Source organism: Tetrao urogallus (genome assembly GCF_951394365.1).
Source record: "Tetrao urogallus genome assembly, chromosome: 18".
Lineage (NCBI taxonomy): Eukaryota > Metazoa > Chordata > Aves > Galliformes > Phasianidae > Tetrao > Tetrao urogallus.
Window position 1 is genome coordinate 5,649,589 of NC_136831.1, and position 16,955 is coordinate 5,666,543.

Consider the following 16,955-nt stretch of genomic DNA (forward strand, 5'->3'; position numbering starts at 1 on the left):
TCAGATGAAACTTTGCACATATTTATATTTATATTCAGAAAGGAAATGTTTCCATAATTTATAATAAAGAGCACTATTTTTTAATGAACCCCCCCCCCCTCCCTCCCCAATCTCGTCTGTTTCCTCCCATTCGCCCTTCGAGGCCGTGGCCCCCCATGTGACGCACGTCCCCGTCCGTCCCCCCCCCCCTCGCCGGCCGCTGCCCTCGTGCGATGCCGGGATTGTGTTTACAGCGCGTAAGTGCCGGCTTCCTGGAGCCGCGGCGCTGGGTGATTCCTGCCACAGTGACTCACCGCCCGCCTGCGTAAGCGCTGCTCCATCGTTCAGGTATGTGTGAGCCCACCACGGCGCTGCGCTGGGGGACAGGACCGGCTGCGGACACACGAAGCGCGGCTGTGAAGGGTCCCCTGGAATACAGGACACGGTTCTGTCCCCAGGGCACAGAGGAGCTGGGCTTATTGCCATGGCACGGAGTGTCCTGAATGAAAGCGTCCCCCCCCGGAGCAGCGCTGCGATCCACGGGCATCCCGACCTGCGCTGAGCTTTGGGAGGGGCGGAGGCGTGCAGTAGGCACCGAGCTCCGAGAGCAATGCAGTGAGAGGCCCAGAGGTAGAAATCATCCCAAGCAGCCCGTGTGCCCTGCAGCTTCTCCACAGCACCCCCAGGGCCACACGCACGATGTTGGGCATTTCCACGCCGGGCATTGCGTTCTGTGCTCCTGCCTGGGGAACCCCCAGCCGCCGAGGTTTCCCTTAGGAATTGCCCTGGAGCAGAGGGGTGGTGAGTGTGCCTCCCTCTGCTCACAGGCACGGCACAGTCCCAGTGACTATTTTGGTGCTGCTCTACAGGGCCACAGCTCGTGGGCTGCCAGGAAGCGCCTTGCAGCCTGCCCGGGCGCCCGCCGGAGCTATGAGAGGAATGTCCATGCACGCGGGTGGCCGCCCGCCAGGCCCTGCTGAGGCACATCCCCACTCAGGGCTCCCCTGCCACTCCTCAGCCCCTGGCAGCACCAGGGCTGTGGAGGAGAGGCGTGGGACAGCATCACTGCCAAAGCCCGCAGCCCCTCCGGAGAGGGACCAGGAGCGTCGCATGCGGTTGGACCTGGAAGATTTTTCACTCCATGTGCTGACAGAACCGGGCATCCCTGCTCTCAGGGGTGAAGGGCAGCTGCCTTGCATGGTCTGGGAATGGGCACGGCGGAGATGGGAGCCGCGGTCCCCAGAGGGCTGAGCACCCCCAGGCTCCCTGCATTCTGCCGGGGCAGGGCAGCGAAACCACATCCCTATGAGAACAGCCCCAGCTCTGAGCTTCCCAGCAAGGGCCCCGCGCCGTGCACAGCACTGCAACCCACAGCTGAACCGGGAGTCCGGGAAGCCCTGTGAGCGCCGCGGGGTTCTTGGAACGCACCCAACCTCACAGCGGCGGTGATGCGGCGGCCAGTGGGCAAATCCCTGCCGAAGGTTTCACAAACCCCTCGCCTTCCCAAAGGAGCCGAGCGGACTTGGCCCCACTTACGCAAGCGGCCGCTCAAGCTTGTCGTGGGCAGGCAGCCCCCCTGCCATGCTGAGCTCTGCACTGAGCTTCACATAACGCCCTGGCACAGCCCTGCACAGCAACACAGCTGGAATGGAGGGGCGCGGGCACAGAATGCTGTGCAGTGAGCACGGTCCTGTGCACAGCTGTGGGAGGGGGCTCTGTGCCCCCAGGCTGCGTTTTCAAGAGTTCTTCTGTCACGGAGCTCTGCTCAGTGCGCAGCCATCCGGCCCAGATGGTGCACAGCCCTCTGTCCCGGGAACTGGGAACCGGCCCCCAGCAGGGCTCTTCCTCCCAGCATGAGCAGGGGCTGCACATCGGGTGCATAATGCAGGGAACTCTGCAGGGAATGGGTGTTCCTGATCGTGAACCCAGCATGGAGATAAGGGGATTGGCCCTGGGCACCGCATATGTCTCCGGGAAATTAGGGACAAGCAGCTGTACCAGTGACCCCACATCCACACCCTGCCCCGGGCCGGGCTCTTCCCACCGTGCCGCCAGCAGGTTACTGGCATCAGAAGGAAGCATCCACCAGGATGGTAAACCCAAGCCCTCTAGGGTCAGAAGGTGGCAGGAAACCTGCTCCATGGTGCGTACCAGCATCTGCAGACCCAAAAACAGGAAACAACTGCAGTCTGTGATTGTCGCTGCCAGACAGCCCCCAGCCAAGCAGGCAGCCGGGAGGGCTCTGCCGGGCACAGAGATCCGTCATAGGTAACCAGAGTGCACTGGAGTTCAGCCAGGCACACTGGGGGCTGCCCCCAGGGAGTGAGGCAAGCTCACAGGGCCCTGCACTGGGCCGACCAGCAACTCTGTGCTTCTCCTGGAGCAGTGGCTGTGACTCTGCTTGGAGCCCCTCTACTCGTGATGACTGCCTGTGGGCTCAGAGGCCCCAAGCTGCCACTGCAGGCACCATCCCAGTGCTGGTCCATAGGACAGCCCATCAGAAAGGCCAACCCTAGGGCCAGGCATGACCTACAGCCCACAGCAGCTGGGAGGGATGCAGGAACAGAGGATGGAGAGAGGTCAGCATTCTGAGCTGACAGGTAATTACCACCAGTGTCTCCTCGCCTTGCACCAGGGCAGGGTGCAGGAGCAGCTCCACAGCCACTCGGGGTCAGTGGCAGTGAGCAGCAGCACTGTTGCCCACCAGGGCTATACAGAGAACCCTGATCTCACGGCACACCCCTCACGCATTTCCTCCTGCTCTGCTCCACGCTCTGCAGCGCCAGGACGTTCCCACATCCACCGCCACATTTCCCAGTAGGATGCAGGAAAAGGCTGTGCAGCAGCCCGGGAACTTACTGTAAATGGCACCACCTGCTCCTTACATGGCAATTCCTCCTGTGGGGCCAGGGCCGTGGGGACAGTTGGGAACAGGGACTGAAACATCTGCTCCCTGGCACGTGCTGCCGGGAAGCTGGATCTCAGCCACGGCGCAGCGCTGTGGGGCTGGCTGTGGGCTCAGGGCAGCAGTAGGTCACTGTGCTGCCAAGGAGCAGCTCTGCAGTTTGGTGTCCCCGAGGCCCACGGGCACTCTGTGCCCCATAGCATCCCCAGCTGCTCCAGGCTGCAGGCAGCACATAGCAGCAGCGGGACCCTGCGCTGGGCCAGGCCATGTTTTGGGTTGCAGAAGTTAACAGAGAGGCCTGTGTAAGTCACCATGGAAACCCCTCTCTGTTGCTGGAGATACAGCAACTCTCTGTTGCTGTATCTCCAGCGAGACCAGCAGTAAACTGGTGGAGGGAGCCAGCAGCTGCAGATTCCTCACTTCTTCCATCAGCACTGCTGCTGGCAAGGCTGCGCTGCCCAGGCTGCCTCCCGCCGGCACACTCACTGGACCCCGCTGCTGCGTGGTGCTGCAGGGCCGTGCCATGCTCCCCATCCAGCTCTCCCCAGGCAGCACACAGTGCCCCCATGCCTGAAGGCAATGCCAAGCTCTGGGAGGCAGGAGTTGGTGTCTCTGTGCCGCAAGGAATTGATGCAGCCTATGCTGGTAAGTGATGCGCGCCCGGAGCCGTGTGCAGCACTGGCTCCCAGTCCTGCAGAGGTACAGAGGGGTCCTGATGCCCACATGCTGCAGTTTGCATTGCCCTGGGACGCTGCCATGCTCCCAGGGGGGGCACAAACACAGAGAAATGACACCAGGACCACCGCATCATGACAGGGCTCAGAGCACGGGGTGGGCATGGGGCACCTCAGCTACACAGGCAGAGCTCCCACTGCCCTGGGGGTGGAAACTCCCCCTTCCTCCCTGCCCCCCCGTGCATCTCCAGAGCGACAGAGGAAGTTTTCATCCCGGCCGCAGCAGCTGGAGGCCCAAGAAAGTCCTGACATTTCAGAGGAACATTTCAAACAAAGCCACGTTGCTGTGGTGATGGAAGCCGCAGGACGAGTCTGGGGCCACGGCCAGGGATGAGGAGCAGCAGCCCAGCACCAGAGGTGCTGTGGGACACGTCCCTGCCAGCCCCACTGCTACCCATACTGGGGGCCCAGAGCTGGGTGCTGCCCTGGGACAGCTGCTCCTGGGGCGAGCTGAGGGTCCCAGCTTGCAAGCAGACCCCATCCCACTTCTCTGTGCCTTCTCTGTGCCAGTCCTGCTCCCTCTTCCACTCCCCAGCAGTGACCTCAGCCCTGGCCGTGCTGCTCCTGCACCTGCGTGGCAGAGAGAGCCGGCACGGTGCCTGCTGATGGCTGTAGTGTCTCTGGGCACAGGCGTGCTGATGGCACAGCACGGGAGGTTCCTGTGGGACTGCAGGCAGCGGGCAGCCGGCCGCCCTGGATGTGTGTTTGCCGAGCGCAATGCGGCGTCCTTGGATGACCCTGGCAGAGCAGCCGTGGGCAGGTGCCAAACCCCAGCCCTGGAGCATCCCTTGGCCTCACATCAGCCCTGGCCTCCTCCCTGTCACAGGAGCCGGCAGCTGTGATTCTCACACAGCCTGGGACTGGGTGACTGCATGTGGACCCGGCACCCGTGAGCTTGGCACTGCTGCTCCCTGCCCAGCCCTGCTTGCCTGCCTGCTCCCACTGGTACACAATGCCCTGGGGTTCTTCACGCCTGGCACGCTGCTCCTGTCCTACAGCTCCTGAGTACATGGGCAGAAAGCAGCTCCAATTTGAATCCGTGCCAGGTAACAGCCTGGAGAATGGAGCAAAGGGCAAGGGCTGGAGAGGTGCTCCTGGCTCAGGCACAGGAGCTTTGCCCCACCACTGCCCCCGTGCCAATGCTGCAGAGAAGGCTGTGGAGCAGCAGGATGTCAACACCCAGGCTGGCCAGGGAGCAGCAACCACTGTGTGCTGTTATCCAGAGTCTAAGCAGGAGCCCAGTGGCTGCTCTCCATCCTCCAGATGAAGTGCTGTGCAGTGCTGCCATAATGGTCTCAGCAGAACAACATTAAACCTACTGCTGGGCACGGCACAGAACCAGGAGGTGCGTGTCCTGTTGCCTGGGGCCCTGCTCTACACATAGCAGGCCTGGTGACAATAGCCCCCATCCCTATTTGGCACCAGATGGGCTGGGGACTCCTCCCTCCCCAAGGACGGCCGTGCTGCTGATAGAGGTCACAGCTGGAGCAGATGTTCCCTGGAAGGACCCAGGGGCCCCATCTCAGCAGTTAATGAGTGGGAATGTGAGCACTTTACTGTAATTCCAGCAATTATATTGTTCATCCTTGGCAGCCAACACCAGTTGGTGTCCAGTGCCATGGTATCACAATAAGCCACCTTGGCACGGAGACTTGGCAGCACGCCGTGCCTCCAGGCAGCCGGCCAAGGCTGGGCAATAAAGGGCTGCACAGAGAGGTGTGAGGTACGGTAAGGGCCCGCCCCAGGAGTTCCTATCACCCAGCCCTGGTGCACAGGTACCGGCCAGGAGCGGGGCCACGGCCCTGCAGGAGTGGGAAGCGTGCTCCAGGAGAGCAAGGTGCTTCAGCTGTCCCAAGGAGGGCAGCGAGACACCAGCAGGGAGCCAGGGAGCCCACATACGCTGGGCTCAGAGGGGGGCTCAGCGATGCCCCCCAGGCTGCCCTTCCTGCACTGCCCACCCAGCTGTGCCTGCTGGGTGGTCCCCTGCCGTCCCCAGGGCCATGCAGGAGCGGGGGGCAGTTGCCACCCAGGGGACAGGAGCACGAGCCCTGCTGAGTCATCACTTTGCTGTTCTCATTTTTCCATGGTGCCGTTGTGCAGTTTGCTGGAAGCCAGTTAAGAACCATGACTAATCTGTTCTCAAAACAAGCACAAAGAGACCAGAAAGGTTTGTGCAAACCCCGCGGGGAAGGAGGGCTGAATCACAGCTCGGGGCTGGAGACAGGCGAGCAGCTGGGAGCAGCTGGAAGTGCCCAAGGCAGAGCAGAGCCCGCAGGGAGCACCTGCATGGGCACAGGGTGGGCACAGGGGCTGCCAGGACCCCCACACACAGTGAAGCTGCAGAGCTGGGGAGCAGTGAGCATCGGGGGTTGAGGAATGTGGGGCCTTCGGGCATCGGGAAACGCAGAGGTGCAGGGTCTGCACTCCCATCCCATGTCCCTGCCCCTGCAGCAGCCACCTGCCCGGGAGGCCCTGGAAAGGAGGCAGCAGGGGTTTGCTCTGGCCGGAATCGGGCATCCATTGATTTGCTGTTATTAAAACCAGAGCTGCTGTCGGGAACTCTGCAGTCTGGCTGCCCTTGCACACGCTTCCTGGAAGGGGCTGTCCCGAGTGCCCTCACGGTCCCACCGAAGCACCTGGTGCAGTCCTTGCTGTGGCAAACGGGACATGCAGCTGGACTGCAGGTGGATGAGAACAGAAGGGAACCCAGTACTCAGCACCTATGGTCCCTCAGCACCTCGGCTGCTGTCCCCAGCTGCGCCAATGCAATGATGCCAGCAGGGGCTGAGGGCAGCCCCATCACCCCACATCTGGTTCTGGTGATAACAAGGGCTCAGCAGCACTCGCTGCCCCTTTCATCTGCTTTGCTGAAGAGGGTTTACTGGAGAGGCGCAGTCATTGCTTCCAGCTTGGCGGGATGAATCACACATTGCAGGAATTCTGCCCAGGGGCTTTTCTGTAAGAGCGGTGGAATTTCGAAACGGCCAGAGGGAAGTCACAGCCCGTGCCCTCCCTGGGTGTGTGCGAACCAACATGCGGAGTGTGTCCCTGCTCCTTGCACAACCGCCCATGCAGGAGGTTCCTGTTCCCACCGCCCACATGTGCGATGCTCCTCTGCTCCTGTGGCCACCTCTGCAGCACTATTGCGGGGCACAACCCTTCTATGGGCACCCCCTGCCTGGCTTCTCAGTGTGGTGCAGGTGCCCCTGGGTCCCCCCCTGCTGCCCCAGCCGTAGGCGGAGTCCTGGGCTCACCGGCACTGCCTGCACTCAGTGTGGCTCTGACAGCTGTTTGCTGTCATCTCAGCAGATAGACACGGTTCAGGGCCCCTCAGCTGCACTTGCACTCACAAGCAGGTGCTGAGGGAAGGGGAAGTGTTCAACCCCAGCTGCAGTGGAGATGCAGTCCCAGCAGCGTTCCCCCTCCACCCAGCAGTCGGTGGCACCGTGGGTGATGGGAGCAGTGGAGGCTGCAGTCGGGGGCAGCTCCCTGCAGAACCCCTGGGTGCCCCCATGAGAGCTGATGCATCGAGCCCAGGTGGGCGGCGGGGCCGTGTGGGTGTGGGTTTTTCTCAGTTTCTACACGTTGCAGAAACTCCTTCCCAGTGAGAGCAGAGGGGTTTCTTGATAAAGAGGGAAATACACTCAGAGCAGGAACTGAAACATCACCTTTGAGACTGGCGGCTCTTCCTCTAAGACAGCTTTACAGTAACAGGGCTGCAGGAGCAACGCAGCTGCCCCCAGCCCCATGACCACTACGCATGTCCCCATCTCCATTCTCCAGGACGTGCCCACATGGGTTCATCCCAGTCTCCTCTCCTGCCAGGCATCCCCAGTGCTGCCCTGGCATCCGTGGGGAGCGCTGCGATCCCCAACCCGCACTGAGCCCATCCACCTTGGGGACAACGTGTGGGCATCAGGTGAATGGGGGCACCAAGGAGCTCCAGCAGGAGAGAGGGCGCTAGCAAACATGGCTGTGCAAAGCTGGCAGGAGCTACTGGAGAGCTGCCCAGAGAGACAGAGACAGGTCCCAAAGAAACAAAAACAACCCAAGATGAGAAGAGCAAGCAGCCCTGATCATCCCAGAGCTGAGTACGTTGCTGTGGGGAAGCAGAGATAATGTCCTGCTTCCTGGCATCTCCCTTCCTGGACAAAGAGCTGCTGGAGGGTGACACGCTGCAGGAGCAGCCTGCATAGGGATGCACCTTCCCAAGTGCCCCATTCCATACAGATCAGCTCCTGCCATGCTGGGGACGCGGCCCAGTGCTGCAGACTTGGATCCCTGGTACCACCTTGCATTGGCTGCTGCAACAGCACATCTGCTGCAGGCAGCCCCGGTGCAAGTGGCCCATGTGCAGGGCCCTGTGGGCACGGTGGTGCTTCCCAGCAGTGGTCATGGACTGTGGCAATGGCCACCAGCCACAGCTGCAGCACTGCTTCCCGGAGGGCTGGTGTTTTGCCTGCCCTGCTTTGCATGTCTGAGGTACCCAGGGCAGGGGGATGCTGGGCATGCATCATACATGGGGTGTATGGGCAGTGCACTGCCACCACACCGACCGCAAGGCCCTGACCCCACAACAGGGTGCACGTGGGGCTGAGCCATGCCCGTTCCATCCCCCTGCCCCAGTGGCATTGAGCACACAGCAATCTCTCTGGTCTCTGCAAGAAGAGAGGTGAGGGGCGAGGACCAGGACACGGCAGGACTTTGGCCATAGGGAACTGCTTTATTTTGTTTTACACTTTCCTGGAAACAAATGGCTGAAGGGGCCACTCCTGCTTTGCTGGGAAGCCACAGCTCTCTCCCCATCTGCCTTTCCAGGATGCTCCATGTCCAGGGACTGCCTATGTCTCTCCCAGGAGCTGCTCACAGCCAGATGGTCCCCACAGTCACCTCTGGAGCTGCTGACTCCAACATTCCCCCAAACCCAAAAGGGCTCATCTGGCTGTCCCAAGCCCACAGACAGCACTGACCCTCACAGGGCAGAGCAGCCTTGGCCCCATAGGCTGTGCACGGGTCCCCTCCCAGCAGGCAGCACCCACCAGCCCATGGGCTGCAAACCCATGCCCTGAGGCTGAGCAGCCCCAGCCAGCCCCGTGCATTAGCACCAGGTTGATTTATAGAAATCCGATGGCTGGGGCTGCCAGTGCCTCCTGCCAAACCTCATTAACGGCTGGCCTGGGAGCAAGGCAAACAGCTCATGCAGCAACAAGGAAATCCTTGTTTAAGCATTTCTGGCCATGCATGGCCCTTCCCCTCACACCCCGGGGAGAGAAGAGGTGGAGGAGATGCAAGCCTCGGGCCCAGCTGGCACAGCCTGGGGCAGCCACAAGGAAGGAGGCAGCAGGGAACACAGCATGGGCTGTGCAGAGTGGGAGCCCCTGGAGGGTTGGAGGCAGCGCGAGCCATGGGGGCACAGCACACGGCTCCTTTCCTCTGCACCCTTGTGGCTCATTGCACTTTGTCTCCAGTCTCCGGTGCAGAACAGCACGGATGGAGCTTCCAGGCGGAGCCTCCTGCCCCTTGGTGTCCCCGCACAGAGCACAGCAGGCACCAGGCACAAGGGTCTGCATGAGGCTGTGTGAGGAAGCACGGGTACCACCACTGTCCTGGGGCAGGGACAGGGCAGCAGCACGGCCATCCCACAGCCCTGGCACCAGCACTCTGCTGAGCAGCCTCAGCAGCCTGCATCCGCCTGCCCCATGTGTGGCGCAGGATCTATTTCATCATCTGGAGAAAAGCATTTACTGCCAATAAACGGGCTAATTAATTCTCCTCAAAGACCTCTCAATTATTCATCTTGGGCCACAGAGAAAACAATTACAGCACTAACCTCAGCCCTGGCGGGGCCGGCACAGCAGCCGGCGTGGGGCTGGGGCTGGTAGCAGGCAGGGCACAACAGGCAGCCAGCACCACATGGCACTGAGCCCCACACAGCACCCTGCTTCCTTGGGTGCCCTGCCCAGCCCAGACCCTCAGCTGGAGAAGCTGCCCAGGACACCGGGGCTGAGGCTGGTGCCAGCCAGGCTGCCTGCCTGCCCATCCACACGGCTCACACTTGTCTGCCACTCCCAGCAGCAGGGATCAGGTGTGATGGGAATTGATGCTGCCCGCACTGCTCATCGCCACAGGACACGTCCCAAATCCACCCACGTGCTGCCAATTCCCACTGCATCCTCTCCTCCAGGACTGAGACAGCACCTTGTGCCCACCTTGCAGTGGGCTCCTCTCCCCATCTTCACTCAGCTGCCCCACACCTCCCGAGCCGCAGTGGTGGCTGATGCAGCCCTCAGGGTTCAGGCTGCACCCCAGAAAGAAGCGCTGGGGAGTGCTGGGTGCCCTGCATCCCGCAGGAAGGGGCCGTGCTCGGGTCCCCTCGGACTCGGGCATCCCTCCCAGCCCATGCCCGGCTCCTGATGCCGTGTGTGGGGCTGAGTCCCTCCTCCCGCGGCGTCAGCGACACTTTGGGAAGGGAAACACATCGCAGTGCAAACATAGCGGTGCAAGGCCGACCGAGATCCACGTGCAGGGATCCCAGTGCACAGCTGCATCACTCGCGCGGGCACTGCCATCCCTCCGCTCCCCGTGAACCCTCGGATGGGACTCGAAGTTCCCTCCGGGGCCGGGCCCGTGCGCTCCTCCCGCGGTGACACCGCTGTCTCTTCTCCCCCAACACCCCGCGGCTGGGACCGGAGGGCACCGGAGCTGCGTCGGAGCTCCCCGCTGGCTGCAGGGGCTGCGCCCGCTCCGGGCCCCCCGCCCGCCGCCCGCCGCGCTCCCACCTGCGCCCGCCCGGGAAGGGTTAAGCGCAGCGCGGCCCCCACCCCCCCAAGGCAGCCAAGGGGCGGGCCTGTCGGGAAGCCGGGATTTCTGCAGTGGTTTTACTGGAAAAGTTGTTGCCGGCGGAGGGAGGGGTCACCGGGCGGCCCCGCGGCCGGCAGGTTGGATGGGGCGCCCGGCGCGGGGCGGCTGCAGTCCGGCGGGCAGCCGAACGAGGCATCGCCGGAGCCCCCCCGGGCCCCTCCCGCGCAGCCCCCGCCGGGCCCGGCTCCTCGTCCGCAGCGGCTCGGGGCTGCCCCAGCCCAGCCCTGGGACCGTTCCGCCGGGAGGAACCGGCCTCGGCGCGGCAGCGGTGCCCTGGGAGAGAGCGCTGGTGACGAACGGTCGCGCGATGCCGGGATGGGATGGGCGCTGCCGGGTGCTCCCCCAGCGCGAGGTTGGCTCTGGGTTCTGGTTCGTTGGGTGCTGCGGGTGTAAGCAGCTGCTGGAGTGCCCCAAAGAGCTTGAACCGACGTGGCACAGGTGGCAGCGCAGCACTACACGGCACGGTGCAGCACGGCACAGTGTGGTATGGCACAGCACCATATGGCACGGCACCATATGGCACAGCACCACATGGCACAGCGTGGCACAGCACCGCATGGCACAGCAGCAGATGGCACAGCAGCAGATGGCACGGTACAGTACAGCACGGCACCACAGGGCACAGTGCAGCACGGTGCAGCACCGCATGCCCGAGGCCTGGCTGTCCTGAGGCTGGCTAAGCCAAGAGCCCAGCACGTCCCAGCGCTTCCAGGCATCGCTCTGCAGTTCCCGACAGTAGGAAATCACTTGGCTCCAAGGTTCCCACAGCTTGGGAATGATTGATACTTGTGCTTTCCCTGCCCACCAGATCCAAGCAGGGCCCTCCAGGCCGGCGGGCTCCAGCACACGGGATGAGTTATCACACCCCGCAGAGCACACGGCGAGGCCACGGGGCCAAGGCAGCGCCGGAGGAAAACACCCTGAGCACATGGCCGGGGCTCCAGTCCCTGCCAGGCTCTGTGGCCAGCCCTCCTTGCCCGGCACCCTGCAGCCCTGCATAGCACATCCCACAGCTTGCATAGCTGCAGCAGCGCCAGTCCCAAACCAGAGCCTCACGCCACCCAAACCCCACAGCGGCCCCACTGTGGGACCCATCCTCAGCCACAGTGCTAAGAGCCTCAGTTGGAGCAGGGCAGCAAATGGGGAGCCCCCACCTCAGAGACCTGCTGGGGGGGATGACATGCCAAAGCTGTGGCCCCCAGACCCCTACCTCCCAGAGCTGGGGCGGGAAGGGGCCGGGACAGCACCGCCGTGGGCATAGGCACGGCGCCGAGACCCGGCTGCGCCTGGAGCTGCCTGTGGGGCCGGAGGCAGGGGGGAGCCCGGCCCGGCTCCGGGAATCGCCCCGGCGGCTGCCAGCTCCCGTGGCAGGGGGAGGCGTAGGGAAACCCGATCCTCCCCAGCGGGATGCGGGCTCCGTTCCTCAGCCAGGGCTCAGCAACTAATTTTAGCCTCGGGGAGGCACCTTCGTAGCGTGAGCTCAGCCCGCAGCGGCCACATGCTCAGCGGGGCTGGGAGCTGTGGGGACAGGGCTGCCAGGTGGGAGTCACTCACGGCCCATTCCCACCGAGCCCCCTGGCCGCCCGCCAGGCACCAGCGGTCCCCATGCTGCACGTGTACCTGCGGCCTCGGCTCATCCCCATATGTGGCCATGAGCCCACCGCCCAGGGTCTCCAGGTACCCAGGGCCGCAGAGCACCACAAGCAGAGCCCCAGGAGCTCGTGGGACGCGGGCATTGCCGAGGAGCCTCGCCACGCAGCGGCTGCCATGGAGCTGCCACGTGCCAGGAGCAGCAGCAGGGCGCGATGCGGTCCCCTGCCCACAGCCACGGCCGCGCTCCCCAGCCCCGGGCTGCCCCACACTTACTGGAAGAGGAAGCTGCTGGGAAGGCAGCGTGTGCGGCAGGGGAGCCTTGGGGAGGAGAGGCGCGGGGAACCGGCAGAGTGCGGCCGGCCCTGCTCCCAGGTCCAGGGCCAGTAACGGGAAGCGCCTGCTCTCAGTGACGGTAAATCAGATCGGGGAGATTAGAGGCCTTTTTGCCTAATCATGAGCGGCTTGAAGTTGGAGGACAAGTTCCTGGAACAAAGAGGAAATGGAGGCAGTAAATAAAGAAAAACTGTTAACATGTGGCCCTGTGTGTGAAAAACGTCTCCATGAAGGACTGTTTATGGCTCACTCATCGGCAGGGTGACAGCTGCACTGAGCCAGGGGCTGTGGGGGCTCCAATGCAGGGCCTGGAGTCGGGCGATGAAGGAAAAGGGCAGCGGCAGCACGGGCAGTGCACTGGGGACATGGCACAGGGAGATGCAAGGGGAGGGATGGACACCTGCACCCAACCCCCAGCGCTGGCTGGAAGCTGCTGAGTGCTACAGGGTGCTCCCTGAAGGACGGCTCCATCCTGCACAGCATCCCACGTGTGGCCTCCTGCCCGATGGGATGAGGCGGGGGTCTCACTGCCATTCTGTGCACGTGCTCCATTGTGCACCACATGGGTTGATGCCAGCAGCCAGATGCCCACGGATCCCCCTTCTCGGTGCCAGGAAAAAGTGCTGAGCATCGCAGCACTGCCCACAGCTGACACCAGCACGGCCCCGAGCCGCGAGCACCCGGCAGTGCCACAGGGCCGCGTGTCAGCTGTTTGCAGGGCAGATGCAGCCAGAAGCTGGAGCCGATTCCCATCAGCAAAGGTCACTCCGTGCCTTTCCCGTCAGCAGCGCAGCAGCAGCCATCGCCATTGAACGCGCAGCTCCGTGTGCGCGCAGAGCCGCAGCACGTGGCCGGCCAGGGGCTGGCAGCCCTGTGCTCCCCGGGATCTGCCAGCGGGGCCGGGGCACGCTGAGCACATTGCATCGAACGGTGCCTGCCCTCAGCCCCAGCCTGCCCCCGGCACAGAGGGTGCTGCGGGCGGGTGCCCCGGGGTCCTTTCGGGGTCCCCAGCCGCAGTAGCGGGGCGACCGGCTGCGCTCGGCAGCGCCCACGGGAGCGCTGGGACGGGGACCCCGCCGCGGGCTCGGTGTGCCGCCACGCCGCGGCCCCGCCGGGGGGAGAGCACGGCCGCGGGCAGCGGAGCCGGGCCCGATCCCGGAGTGGACTACGTGCCCCGGGAGCCCTTGCGGCGGGGCGGTCCCGGCGGTCCCGGCGGTCCCGGCGATGCTGGCGGCGCGGGGCGCGGGGGCTGCGCTCCGCCGGGCGCTGTTGCACGGAGCGGGGTCCCGCCGCGGCGGCGCGGCCATGGCGGGGGACGGCGGGATCGGGGGCGGCGCGGGGTCGCTGCGGGGCGGAGCGGCGCTTGGGTGCGTGCGGAGGTCGCGGCCGGGCCCCACTCGGGGGGGGGGGTGCTGTTCCCGGGGCAGGAAGAGGTGGCGGTTCGGGTTCGGTTCGGCGCAGCGGGGCGCCGGGGGGGGGGAAAAGGGGGTCAGGGGTGGGCAGCCCCTCCCCAGCAGCACGGACCACCCCTTCGCTCGCTGTCCCCGCAGGCGCCCGCAGCACGTGGTGGATCTGCGCAGCGACACCGTCACGCAGCCCAGCCCGGCTATGCGCAGTGCCATGGCCCGGGCCGCCGTGGGGGACGACGACTACGGCGAAGACCCCACGGTCAACGGTGAGCGCGCGGCCGGCAGCCCTTGCTGCACTGTCACACTCTCCGGGCCGAGCCAAAGGCTGTGCTGGGGAGGAGACGTATGGAGCACATATGGCTGTAGTCCAGACCTCTTTCCCACTCTTGTTCTGCACATTTCCTCTATTCAGAGCTGCAGCAGCTGGCTGCAAGGATCTTGGGAATGGAGGATGCCCTTTTTGTACCCACGGCTACAATGGCAAACCTCATTGCAGGTGAGTACAACAGTGCTGCTCTCCCTGCCCTACATCCCTGGGGTTGGTTCATGGCCCCCCAGCAAAGGATGGAGAAGGTACAAGCAGTCCCAGACCTCTCTGGGAGAGTCCTGGTCCTGCTCAAAAAGCTGCTATGCTTTCCACCCTAATGGCTGCAGAGGAGGGCTGGGGGAGCAGCAGCTTCCGCACCTCCGCCAGGAGCAGACCCTGCATCACGCTCAGCCCCATGCACATGAAAGCTGCGGCACTGCAACACCACTCTGGGGCCACTCTCCCTCTTCCCATTGCAGATGAGTGACCCCCTTCCCGCCGGAGGGGGGGGGGCACCCAGCCCCACACTCACACATTGTGTTCGCTCCCCTCTTCCCTCAGTGATGTGCCACTGCCAGCGCAGAGGGGCCCAGCTGCTGCTGGGTGCCCAGGCCCACTTGCACGTCTATGAGCACGGCGGGGCTGCACAGGTGGGTGCTGCGCTGCTGGAGAAGTGAGGGGATGCCCCGGGGCAAACAGCGGCTTGCTGCTGCCCTCCTCTGGCAGCAGGAAGGTCCCCTTCGGGTCTGTGACAGCATCACCCGAGCCACGACTGGGGCTGATGGACTGGAGACTGAGGGACAACAGACGGCAGGGCAACCTCCCTGCAGCTCTGCTGCCTGCGCAGGTCGCAGGGGTCCACTCACAGGCTCTGTCAGACCTTCCTGACGGTACTTTGGATCTGGAGCAGCTGGAGCTGGCCATCCGTGAGGCCCATGGCAGCCGCTACCACCCCCGCCCTGAGCTCATCTGCCTGGAGAACACGCACAGCTCAGCAGGCGGCCGGGCACTGCCTCTCACCTACCTGCAGCAGGTGGGAGCTGCCGGCGGGGCTGGGGGTCCTCACGGCACAGCACAGCTCACAGCAGCTGCGCCCCCACCCAGGTACGCCTGCTGGCTGAGCGCTACGGGCTGCGGGTGCACGTGGATGGAGCACGGCTGATGAATGCAGCGGTGGCCCAGGCCGTGGAGCCGGCCCGCATCACCCAGCACTGCGACTCCGTGTCCCTGTGCTTCTCCAAGGTGAGCTCACACAGGGAGCCCGGGGCGGGGACACGGTGCTCAGGCTGCGGGCAGCGCTCACACCACCTTCCTGGATCCGCAGGGCCTGGGTGCCCCGGCTGGGGCAGTGCTTGCCGGACGCCGGGCATTTGTGGCGGAGGCCTGGAGGGTGCGGAAGCTGCTGGGAGGAGGGATGAGGCAGGCGGGCGTGCTGGCGGCTGCTGCCCACATCGGATTGGAGCAGGCAGAGGAAACGCTGCGCAGAGACCACGACAACGCCCGCCGCTTCGCTCAAGGTAACTCAGCTTCCTCGGGACATTTGGTGCCCTCAGCATAAACTCGCTCCCCTGCAGGTTCGGTGCGCAGCTGCAGAGCCGGGTCCTGTTGCGGATGGACGGCAGTGCCTGAGCAGCCTCCTGCTGGAGCACTGAGCTGGCAGCCTGACAGCCTGCACCTCCACAGGCATCCAGGAGCTGAACTCGCCTCTTTGCTCTGTCAGCCTGGCGGCTGTAGAGACGAACATCGTGATGGTGGAAGTGAAGGGGCTGCCCCCAGCAGAGCTCTGCACATACCTGCAGGCAGTGAGCGAGGAGGAGCTGGCTGAGACGGGCTGCACTGTCAGCGTCCTGCTGTTCCCCTGGTCGGAGTGCACTGTCCGTGCGGTCTGGCACTGTGATGTCTCAGCCCATGACACCGAGCTCGCTCTGAACAAGCTGGGCTTTGTGGCCAGAAAGTGTCAGGAGAAGCTGGCCCAGGGCCGGGGCCCCGGTCCTCGTGGCACAGGAGAGCACTGAGTGCCTCCTCCCAGCCCCGTGGGAGAGCCATCCCTGCTGGCTGCAGCAGGCAAGCATGTGGGCTGGGGCAGCTGCTGGCAAAGGGGCTGGGACCTCCCACAGCGTGCTCCAGGCATGTTCCCAACCAGCTGCAGCACCATCTCCACCCCTGCAAGCCAGCATGCAAGCCCAACCCTAGGGAGACCGCAGTTCACAGCTTCCCAAAAGAGCACCACACCTCCTGGGGCAATTTCTTTCCCAGACGTGCCCACAGCTCACACCACCAGCCTGGCCATGCCAAGGCCGCTTGCCATCCAGCATGGGGCCATCCCAAGCACTCCAGTCCTCAGCCCACAGCAGCTGGGACTGCCACGGCCCACACCACACAGCCAAAGCAGGACAAGCAGCATCCAGGGCCTCTGGGTCATGCTGCACAGGAACAGCAGGGCAGGAAGAGTTCTCTGCAGCCTTCTGTGCTCAGCACAGTTCTTACTGGTCTAGTGAGGCAACTGAGGTCTAAATAAACATTTTTTGGCAATGCAGAATGTTTTTTTCCCCCCAAAGATGCTCCTCCCCTTACTCTGCAGCATGGATGCTGCCAAGGCCTGGAGGTCTCCATGGAAGGAGAAGTGCTCCTGAGAACATGCAGGTGCCTCCCAGACACAAGAACAGGGCTACTTCCCAGCAGCAGAGCTCCTGTCTGACCAGGGCTGTCCCAGGCACAGCTCTGCCTGCCTGCAGGCAGCTCCTGTAACTGCTGCTGTTGCACCCCGTGACAGTGGCTGTGTTGCTTCAGGGCCCCTCTGCCCCGTGTGCACAAAGAGCTGAGTGGTGCTCTCC

At 64.0% G+C, this 16,955-nt stretch overlaps 1 protein-coding gene across 1 annotated transcript; it reads left to right on the plus strand.

The window, feature by feature from the left end:
* Nucleotides 1-13,629: 13,629 nt before the first annotated feature.
* On the plus strand, nucleotides 13,630-16,136 carry LOC306953410 (uncharacterized protein; the record flags this gene model as incomplete). The annotated part of the gene is made up of 8 exons (XM_079544306.1): nucleotides 13,630-13,772; nucleotides 13,956-14,080; nucleotides 14,227-14,310; nucleotides 14,683-14,771; nucleotides 14,969-15,154; nucleotides 15,226-15,363; nucleotides 15,446-15,638; nucleotides 15,805-16,136. The coding sequence occupies 8 exons, from the start codon at nucleotides 13,630-13,632 to the stop codon at nucleotides 16,134-16,136; spliced, it is 1,290 nt and encodes a 429-aa protein (XP_079400432.1).
* Nucleotides 16,137-16,955: the final 819 nt, after the last annotated feature.